This window comes from Bubalus kerabau, chromosome 1 (genome assembly GCF_029407905.1).
Source record: "Bubalus kerabau isolate K-KA32 ecotype Philippines breed swamp buffalo chromosome 1, PCC_UOA_SB_1v2, whole genome shotgun sequence".
NCBI lineage: Eukaryota > Metazoa > Chordata > Mammalia > Artiodactyla > Bovidae > Bubalus > Bubalus kerabau.
Genome location: NC_073624.1, coordinates 188,961,741 through 188,972,147, shown reverse-complemented (window position 1 = coordinate 188,972,147; position 10,407 = coordinate 188,961,741). Strand labels below are relative to the sequence as shown.

At 55.3% G+C, this 10,407-nt stretch overlaps 1 protein-coding gene across 4 annotated transcripts; it reads left to right on the top strand.

Annotated features, from left to right (window-relative positions):
* The first annotated feature begins 2,322 nt into the window (after positions 1–2,322).
* Positions 2,323–8,033, top strand: HMG20B (high mobility group 20B). 4 transcript variants are annotated; one of them, XM_055547230.1, is made up of 10 exons: positions 2,332–2,466; positions 2,747–2,802; positions 3,288–3,396; positions 3,876–4,079; positions 4,695–4,815; positions 5,200–5,246; positions 5,520–5,592; positions 5,831–6,046; positions 6,636–6,768; positions 7,306–8,020. In XM_055547230.1, the coding sequence occupies exons 1-10, from the start codon at positions 2,365–2,367 to the stop codon at positions 7,316–7,318; spliced, it is 1,074 nt and encodes a 357-aa protein (XP_055403205.1). In that variant the 5' UTR covers positions 2,332–2,364; the 3' UTR covers positions 7,319–8,020. The 4 variants fall into 4 exon arrangements, with proteins under 4 accessions (XP_055403231.1, XP_055403205.1, XP_055403212.1 ...); XM_055547237.1 differs by having other exon boundaries at positions 2,386–2,466; positions 3,830–4,079; XM_055547256.1 differs by lacking the exon at positions 5,831–6,046 and having other exon boundaries at positions 2,323–2,466.
* Positions 8,034–10,407: the final 2,374 nt, after the last annotated feature.

The following is a 10,407-nucleotide window of genomic DNA, read 5'->3' as shown; positions in this document are numbered from 1 at the left end:
ATAACTGATTCAATTTGCTGTAAGCCTGAAACTAACACAACATTGTAAATCAACTATATGCCAATAAAAATTAAAAAAAAAATCAACCTCAAGACCTTTCATTTCTTTTCCATGCACAGGAAGACCCCTGAATTCCTTGTGTAGTACCTTGGGAGTGGACGGACACGTTTCTTTGGCAACATCAGCTTTGTCAATCAAGCCAAAGAGGCAGGATCTGGAGGGTGGGTCTTTCCTATTCTCCTGGCTGGAATTCTCACCTAGACATTTTCTAACCAAGCAGAGAGGCAAGCAGGTGTGGGAAGTCCCACATCTGATGAAGCAACAGAGCAGTGTGGAATTTGGGTCTGTCAAAATTCCAGGGCACAGCTTATCTTCCTCAGCTCTGGGATGCCTCTTAGAGAAACAGGTTCATTGGGATTTAATTCACATTCCAGATAATGCACCTGTGTAAAGTGTACAATTGTGTGAGCTTTAGTACATTAATGGAGTTATGCAGCCATCAAAGCAGCCTAATTTTAGAAGGTTTTGATCACCCCAAAAGAAGCCCCGTGACCTCCTTTGCTCCTGCCCACTGACTTTCTAGCCCCAGGCAACCACTAATCCACTTCCTATCTCTCTGGAGTTCTGGAAAATTCATATAAATGGAACCATACACTGTGTGGCCTTTTGTGACTGGCATCTTTGACTGAGCCTAATGTTTTCAAGGCATATCCCTGTCCTAGCATGACATAGCAATTTATTCCTTTTTATAGCCAAGAATATTCTATTGGATGGCTGGCCCACAGTATTTACCTATTCATCAACTGATAGACATTTGGGTTTGTTTCCACTTTTGCACTATTTGAATCATGCTGCCGTGAACATTCATGTACAAGTTTCTCTGTGGATGTATGTTTTTAATTCTGGATATGTCCCTAGGAGTGCAGTGGATGCATTGCACGGTAATTCCTGGATGCTGGTGGTTTAGTCTCTCAGTCCTGTCCAACTCTTTGTGACCCCATAGACTGTAGCTTGCCAGGCGCTTTTCTCTACTGGAGTGGGTTGCCATTTCCTTCTCCAGGGAATCTTCCTGACCCAGGGATTGAACTGGTCTCCTGCATTGCAAGCCCATTCTTTAACTCCTGGGTACATCGCATGGTAACTCTGTTTTTTTTTTAGCCTTTTGAAGAACTGCCAGACTGCTTTCCAAAGCTGCTGCACCTGCCTGTTAGAAATTTACATTATACATTTATTTGTTTATTTAATATATATGCATTGACAGCACCTGTGGGCACTGTTCTGGGCGCTGGCAATATAGCAATGAGCAAACAGGCAGCTTATAGGGAGGAAATGAACATATGGAGCAAAGATAAGATGGGGTGTTTGGGGTGGGGTACAAGCCTGGGAATGTCTCACTGGAAATGCCCTGGAGAAAGGGCATTAAGAGCAAGTGCAAGGGCCCAGAGGTGGGAATAAATGAAATGGACATATCTAAGGAACGTTGAGGTCGCCAGAGTAAGTGAGGAGGAAAATGAAGGGAGGCGAGAGCAGGAAGGTGCTGTGGGTAGATTGTTTGGGATCTAACGGGCCATCATGAGCATCCAGTGACCACAATTATTCTGGGGTCAGAGGAAACACAGTCCAGGCTGTAAGAGGACCAGGCTGCTGCCTGGGGGTCCCCAAGACCCCAGAGCAGGGTCTCCTGGCCCTTCATCTTCACGAGATCCTCGCAGCTTTCTTTTCCCCACCACATTCTTCCTAGTTGCTTCCAGCCCAGCTCCTGGTCTCAGCTTCGCTGCATCCGGCCTTCTGGACGTGGACTCTGTGCAAAGCTTCCATTGCATAGGAGAGAAAGCTGAGGCCCTTTCACAGGAGGGAGAGAAGCCCCTGCATGCAGGGCGGGGCACGGCCCTGTTGGGGGCTTTAAGTCCAGTCAGTAAACGGGAAACTTCTCCACCCGGTCTGCTAAGAACAGGTCCCACCTTGCAGTGGGGAAAAGGACTGCTCCAAAAGACCTTAACCCCTTCCCTAGCAACTTACTACCGTCCCCATGACAACTAGGGCGGGGCCGGACTCGGCCTCATAGGTCTCCGGATCCTGCAGGGGCGGGGAGTCTCGCCTTCAGCAGGGGAGGAGTCTGAGCCGCGCCTGCTGGCCCTTTAAGAGGCTCCACCCGGCGAAACCTGAAAACATCCTGATTGGTCCCGAGAGCGGCCGAGCACAGCCGAACTTGACGCGCCCGCCTGCAGCTTTCTCTACTTACCTCCCACGCGGCTCAGTGGCTACCGCAGCCAATCACCCACGGGCGCGCCGACCTGTATCTGCATGGTCACGCCCCAGGGGATGGGTATACCCAATCCGATCGCTCGCCGAGTCGTTATTAGCATGTCGGGGGCGGTGCAGGGCGGAGCGGGCAGCAGGGGCGGGCTCCCGGCGGTTGGTTGGAGCGTCGTAGCAGCCGAGAGGTCCGGGAAAGTTTCTTTGGAGGTGAAAACAGCCGGGGAACTCGGGGCCCTGCGAGGAGGCGGGGGCGCGGGGATCCCAGGGCCGGGGCGGGGACCCTCCTGGGCCGGGAGGGTGCGGACCCAGGCCTCCTGGGGGGCGATCGCCCAACAAAGGATCCCTGGGGCGCCCGCCCCCGAGGGCCTCCCCGCCCCCGGTTCCGGCCCCCCCAGGCGCCCCGGACCTGGCATTACAGGGCTTCCCAGCCCAGCCCCGCCATCGCTGGCTTGGGCGACCCTCACTTGGCCACGCGTCTACGTTCCAGGTGCGGCCGGGAGTGGCCATGTCCCACGGCCCCAAGCAGCCCGGCGCGGCCTCCGCGTGAGTGCGACATCCCCTCCCCCTCAGCCCACTCGGGGCTGCAGCCACCCCGTCCCGTTGGAGCTTCTTGAACCCAGGGCCCAGGGTCTTGACTCCTCCGACTTGGGACAGGAGCCCCCCCCCCCCATTTCGGAGTTCCCACGGGCTTCCCCCAAACCTCCGTGCTCTAGTCCTTTTCAGGAGTGGCCTGCTGACCTCCTCTAGTTCTCCTGCCCTAACCCCGGATCCTGACCTCCTCAGACCCCTGCTCTCAGAACTCAGGCCGCTAGCTGCCAGCGCTTTCGTCGTTGGGGAAGGGGTGGGTGACCCTGGCGTCCCGTAGCTCTAGTCTCTCCGAGGTCCCCTGTGGCTCCCCTAGTGCTCCAGTCTCAACCTCCGTATCCTGACCCTCTTCAGAGCCCTCTTCTGAGGACTCAGGCCTCTTGCTGCCAAATCCGTCGTCGGGGGTGGGGAGTGGGAGTGACCCTGGCTTCCCGTGGCTCCAGGCCGGCGAGCGGCAAGGCTCCAGGACAGCATGGGGGCTTCGTGGTGGCTGTCAAGCAAGAGCGCGGCGAGGGCCCGCGGGCCGGAGAGAAGGGGTCCCACGAAGAGGAGGTGAGAGTCCCTGCACTGCTGCGTCGGTGGGCCTTAGCCTTAAAGCTCCGCCCCGAGCTAAATTTGAATTTGCTGTGGCTCCGCCCACAGCCCAGATTTCCCTTCCCAAACTGAGGCCCGCCCCATGTCAGATACCACGCCCCCAAGAGCTCCACTGCCACTGCCTAGGCCCCGCCCACTACCCGGGGAATCTCTGCTAGTAAGGCACGCCCATACAGGGGACACGCCCACAACACAAGCCAACCCAATCCTTGGATTGATGTTCTGTCCCCAGTACCTCTCTGATCCCTTTACCCATGGCCAGGGGTTCCTTAACCCCACTCTCCCAATTCTGAACCCTGACCAGGCCATACTTCCATACCTCTGGGTCCCACCTCGTGGTTAGGCCCCACCCAAGTCTTCCAGGGCCCCGCCTCTTCCCCTCTGTGCCCAGCCCCAGCCCTCCAGACCCCTCCCAACAGCGCGACTGGGTTCTGCAGCCCGTGAAGAAGCGCGGCTGGCCCAAGGGCAAGAAGCGGAAGAAGATCCTGCCGAATGGGCCCAAGGCACCTGTCACCGGCTACGTGCGTTTCCTGAACGAGCGGCGCGAGCAGATCCGGACGCGCCACCCGGACCTGCCCTTTCCCGAGATCACCAAGATGCTGGGCGCCGAGTGGAGCAAGCTGCAGCCGGCGGAGAAACAGGTGGGGACGGCCCGGGACCACTGACTGACCTGCCCTCACTCACTCAGACATCTATTAGCATCACTTACCCCCAAGGAACAGGTGTGGCAGGCCCTTCGTTCTGCCGGGAGGACTGACGACCCGTTAGCTCTCTCCAGCTTGTTGAAGGGAGGGGAGGGTGGCAGTTGGCTGGAATAAACATAAAAGTTAATAAACACCGTTATAAAAGAAGTCGAGGGTGGATGCTGGATTTTTGTTAGAAACCTTGCGGTTTTAAAGTTCTGGTAATTAATTTAAAATTTGCAAAAACATCAAGGAAATGTAACAAAATCACCAGCAGCTTACACCCTCTACATGGTATTTCAACAGGCAAAATGGATTTAGAAGGGCAGGTCAGCCCAGAGGTGGGAGCCTGCAGACAGTCAGACACCGGGGAGTGGTTTAAAAAGGCTGGAATTGGGGTGAGGTAGTGAGGTCCGGGAGTTGGGAGGTGGCTTGAGCAGCAGAGTGAAGTGCGAAGTTTTGTCTGGAGGGCAGCAGGGAGCTGTGGAAAAGTGTAGCACAGCGGGCTGAGTGATGGAGCCTGCGAGGCCTCCGCTGCCACTGGGCTGAGCCTTCTCTCCCTGCCCCCACCAGCGGTACTTGGACGAGGCTGAACGGGAGAAGCAGCAGTACATGAAGGAGCTGAGGGCCTACCAGCAGTCGGAAGCCTACAAGATGTGTGCGGAGAAGATCCAGGAAAAGAAGATCAAGAAAGGTGCGAAGGGCCTCAGCCCCCAGGCAGCTGAGTGCTTACCCTGAGACAGGTGACCCAGGCCGACGCACCCCCCAATCCCACCCCCTGCCAAAGGGTCTCTCACGGTCACGTGGGAACGAGGCACATGTAACCAGACAGTTGTGAGTGAACGGGGCTGATCTGTACTGAGATAGGACACTCATGGATATGAGGGTGGGGGAAGGGGCCCAGGAGGGGCCTTTGATCCAGGATGAGCAGGTGCGGGGGGGGTGGGGGGAGGCGGGGTGGGGGGCCGGCGGTGTTGGTGGAAATAGTGACGTTCCAGGCAGAGGGGACAGCATGTGCAAAGCAGGGGCTCAGAGGAGACCTGGGAGACTGACCCTGCCCTCCTCCCTCCCCCACCAGAGGATTCCAGCTCTGGGCTCATGAATACCCTTTTGAATGGACACAAGGTAAGCGTCCCTCCTCCACGGAGAACACCGGGGCGAGAAAGGTCTGGCGTGTTTAAACCCCCGGGTGACCAAGGACCGTCGCTCATGGGGTGAAGTGAGCACCCCGTCCAGATGTGCACGAGTGGAGGCGGGGCACTCACACAAATTGAGAGGGGGGCAGTAAAATGGACTCTGACCCAGGTAGCCTCAGGAGACCCTCCCAAGCTTAGGGGATGTCCCATAGGGGGGTTGACTGACCCCCCTCAAAATTGCCACCTTGTCTTGTCGTCCCAGGGTGGGGACTGTGACGGCTTCTCGACTTTCGACGTCCCCATCTTCACTGAAGAGTTCTTGGACCAAAACAAAGGTGAGTGCTGACCAGCGGTTCTTGAAGCAAGCGTTGAATCAAGAGGGCATCGAGGCGGGAGGCAGTGGGTGCCTTCCTCTCTTGCCCTCGCAGCCCAGACTGCTGACATGTGGGGCTGGATACAGAGCAGTGACGGAAGGCTTGGCGTGGGGCACAGCTCGGGGCAAAGCCGGCAGAGGGAAGGCGGCAGGGGGATGGCGGGGAAGCCTCAGGCTCTGACCCGGCTCCCCGCCTGCAGCGCGGGAGGCGGAGCTGCGGCGCCTGCGGAAGATGAACGTGGCCTTCGAGGAGCAGAACGCTGTGCTGCAAAGGCACACGCAGAGCATGAGCAGCGCGCGCGAGCGTCTGGAGCAGGAGCTAGCGCTGGAGGAGCGGCGGACGCTGGCGCTGCAGCAGCAGCTCCAGGCGGTGCGCCAAGCGCTCACCGCCAGCTTCGCTTCGCTGCCAGTGCCTGGTGTGGAGGCCCCGCCCCCAACAACCTAGTCCCGCCCCGCCTACCCCGCGAGTCCCGCCCCCTCTGACCCCGCCCTCGATGACCTCGGGCTCTGCCCGGGCTTCCGCGAGTTCCGCCCCCTCTGACCCCGCCCAGCAAGTCCTCACTCTGGCATCCCTTCACCCCCAGTCGCTTCACAAACCGCTTCTCTGTCCGACCGACGCGCCCCTGCTGACCCTTACTCCCGGGTATCCTAAGCCCCCGCGGCCCCGTCCTCACTGAACGCTGCTCGTGCCAGCCCCGCCCACAGTAGCCCTCGTGCCCCGCCTCTCCCCGGGTCTAACTTCCGTGTTCATTCCTCGGCTGACCTAGGCCAACTTCTCCCCCACCAGTCCCCGAATCCCCCCATCACGACCCCGCCCTCTCCATCTTCCATCTTCTGACCTCTGCCACAGTTGACCTTGATTTCCCCGGGTCCAGACGCCCTGACCGCGCGCACCTGACCCCACTGACGCTCACCCATGGCCCCCTCCTCTTACCCCCACCTTCTGATCTTTGTTTCCGTGGTGATCCCCCACTGGGCTCGTCTGACGGGTCCCTGCCTCCCCAGGCACCGGCGAAACGCCCACGCTCAGCACCCTGGACTTCTACATGGCCCGGCTGCACGGCGCCATCGAGCGCGACCCCGCCCAGCACGAGAAGCTCATCGTCCGCATCAAGGAGATCCTGGCCCAGGTCGCCAGGTGTGTACCAGGGCAGGTCTGCACCCCGCCCGTTCAGCCCAGCTTGGGCTGCCTAGCGTGGGGACCACCTCAGGCTTGACTTGCCTTGGAGAAGCCTGACTACATAAACCGGCTTTAGGTCTCCAGCGGGCTTTCTGGGGTCTGGGGCCGCTGCCGCCAAGTGGGATCTAACTGCCAGATCTTATTCTGAGGCCACAGTGCTTGCAGGATCTACTAGGTGGGGCTGGTTTGATGTAGGTGGCTAATGGCCTAGCTACTGGGGAGCCCTAATTCAGCCTGGTACTGTGTTAAATGCTGCTTGGGGGATGTTGGGGCCAGCACACCCCTGGCTCAGGGGACCCAGAGCTTCACCACAGCTTCTCCATGGGTTTTTCTGGGTGGCTCCTAGCTGCCCAGGATAGGTGGGATCAACTCCAGGCCCCCCACCCTAGCATCCGAAGGAGCAGAGGGTGGTGGCCTCTGGGGTACCCCAGGATGGGGATGGGGGCTGAGACCTGATGTGGGTCCCCCATCAACTAATCTCTTCTTTTGTCACAGTGAACATCTATGAGGGTGTCGGCCGCCCCACAGATCCAGAGAAGACCAAGCTCTGGTCATGGCCCCTCCCCCAGTTGCACCCCCTGGAGGAGGGGTGGGGGGTTCCATCCTCTGGGGCCAGGCCTGATCCTGCACCTTGGGGGCTCTAGCCCCCCTAAAATTAAATTTCTACAGCATCCCTCTAGCTTTGAATCTCCCCAGGTCCCCATCCCAGAAAACCCACCCACCATGCACTGTGCACAGACTCCCAGGGCCCAGCCAGGCCTGTTGGCCTCACAGGTCACATCACACTACACAGACGTGGGAACACATGAGGGGCAATGTAACCCGGGACAGGAGGAAACCCACAGCCGCTCACAGCTGGTGTGGGGAGAGTTACACACCCTACACCCACTCCCCGGGACCAGCTCCCAGACCCAGGGCAGAGAAAACCCACATCCAATACACGGGGACTCCTGCCTGGCAGGTGTCACCCTAAATACCCACACGGGCAGGCACCTTGCAGGGACACACTCTCACACTCCTGGCGGAGCCATCTATCTGTCACCCTCGCATTCCTGCACCCCTGAATGGGGGGGCTGGCACCACCCCATGCTCGTTCAGCTGAGGAACCACCGTGGAGGCAGTTGTTTTGCCACCACTCGATCTGGACTTCTTAAATAATAATAAAAAAAAAGGTGGAATTGAATTTCAAACTTAAATGAGTATGTGTGTTTTTTTTAAAGGGGAATGGGCCAGGATCCTCTGTTGGGGTCCCAGGCCTACCCTCTCCAGCCCCTGGCAACCACTAGTCCACTTTCTGTCTCTGGATTTACCTGTCCTAGACGTTCCATACAAATGGAATCACACACTGGGTCTTTTGTGTCTGGCTTCTCTCACTGAGCGTCATGTCCTCAAAGTCCATGTTGTAGCATTTCTCGGTGCTTCATTCCTTTTTCTGGCAGAGTGATATTCCATAGTGTGGATGGCCCATGTTTTGTGTACCCATTATCGGTTGATAGACACTTGGGTTGTTGCCACCTTCTGGCTATTGCAAATCATGCTGCTGAGAACACACACGTACAGATTTTTGTTTGAACACCTGCTCTTATTTCTGGGTAGATCCCAAGAAGCAGACTTGCTGGGTCAGATGATAATTCTGTACTTAACTTACTGGGGAGTGCTTTCAGAGACTTAAGCCTTTTATGGAATATTTGAGACACCCTAAAAATTCCAGAGATTTAATTTGACAAACGCTGGTGTTATCAGTTGAATTTAGCCCCACCCAAAGAAAATCTTGAAGCCCTAACCCCCAGAACCTCAGAATGTGACCTTATTTGGCAATAGGGTCACCGAGGATATAATTAGTTAAGATGAGGTCATCTTGGAGTGTGTGTGTGTGTGTGGGGGTGCCTCTAATCCAATGGGACTGGTGATCCTTATAAGAAGATAAAGTGGAGAAGGAAATGGCAACCCACTCCAGTGTTCTTGCCTGGAGGATCCCAGGGACGGGGGAGCCTGGTGGGCTGCTGTCTATGGGGTCGCACAGTTGGACACAGCTGAAGCGACTTAGCAGCAGCAGCAGCAGCAGACTACTTCAAATTAAGTTCTGAGGGATCAAAAATTATACATGGATTTTCTACAGCAAGGGGCAGGGTGGTCAGCGCTGCTAGCCTCTGCACTGCTCTAGAACCAACTGCAATTTCACAGTCAATGTTAAACTTTTGGGCTAAATTTATACTTTGAATTATGTAACTTGTCTCATATTCAACAAAATGAGATTCTACTTTTTTTTTTTTACTGTGTGAACTGAATAAAATAAACAAATTGTTATTAACATTAAAAAAAAAAAAAGAAGATAAAGATTTGGACATGGAGAAAGGAGACAGCCATGTGACAACAGGCAGACACTGGAGCAGAGCACACCCCAAAGAAGGCCAAGGATGGTTAGCCACCAACAGAGGCTGGGAGTGGTGGTGGGGGGAGAGGATGCCACCCAAGGAGTCAGAGGAGCTTGGACTTGCTGACAAATTGATTTCTAGCCTTCAGAATTTTGAGAGAATAAATTTCTATTGTTTTTAAGCCATCCAACTGGCGGTACTGTGTTATGGCTGCCCCAGGAGACTGGAAAAGATGGATATTGTCACATACACACACACACGTGTGTGCTTCCTCACCTCACCCCCTCTCTGGCATCGTACCCTCATCGCAGGTTTGGAGTTTACCATTCCTGGTCAGGTCTTTACATAACCTTTAGCACAAAAGGATGTCTTTCCACAAGAATACCATTTTGATGGATTTTTTGTTTGTTTGTTTTAGTTTGTTTTCTAAAGATTTGAAAATGTACAATTCTGTGGTTTCTAGTATAGTCACAAAGTTGTGCAACCGCCAGCACCACTTAATTCCAGAATATTTCATCACCCCCCAAACAACAGCCCCTTCCATGTTAGCTATCATTCCCCATCTTCCCTTCCCCCAGCCCCTGGCAACCACAAATCCACTTTCTGTCTCCATGCATTGGCTGTTTTGGACACTTCATCTAAATGGTATCCCAGGCTATGTGGCCTTTGCAATCTGGCTTCCTTCAATGAGCATCAGGTTTTCAAGGCTCATCTGTGTTATGGTGTGTATGCCGTTCTGCACGTTTTCAAGCTTTACGTAAATTTTCTTACCTCGTCCAAAGCCTTATGTAACTTGCCTTTTCCAGCAATGCTTGGTTTCTGAGATTCTTCAGAGGCATAAGGCCTCCCTTTTGAGCTGCTATATGGCATTCCAGTGCTGTTTATTGAGCCAAAATCAACATTCCTTTTGGTGACAGTGGGTTCCCAGGGGATTCTAAGAGAAACCTCCTAGTACCCAGAGCCTCCTCATCTGTAACCCAATGGGCTCAGAGAACTCTTGCCTTCCTCTCCTCCAGTTGAGGAGACTGAGGAAACACAGGATGAATAAATAAAATATCTGCCCTGCCAGGTCATGATCAGTGCTAGGGAGGAAAAAAAGCAGGGAAGAGAAACTGGGACCTGGTGAGGAGGTGACGTCTGAGCCAAGAGCTGAGGAGGCGAAGGAGTGAACCACTTGGAGATGTGAGAGACGTTCCAGGTGTTGGAGGGGGCACAGCTTGTG

Excerpts from the sequence above, each read along its gene's own strand:
- HMG20B (XM_055547230.1), top strand. The coding sequence starts at position 2,365 with ATGTCGGGGGCGGTGCAGGGCGGAGCGGGCAGCAGGGGCGGGCTCCCG. Across the intron at positions 2,467-2,746 it reads CCGGGAAAGTTTCTTTGGAG|GTGCGGCCGGGAGTGGCCAT; the intron begins GTGAAAACAGCC and ends TCTACGTTCCAG. Across the intron at positions 5,593-5,830 it reads GTTCTTGGACCAAAACAAAG|CGCGGGAGGCGGAGCTGCGG; the intron begins GTGAGTGCTGAC and ends CCCCGCCTGCAG.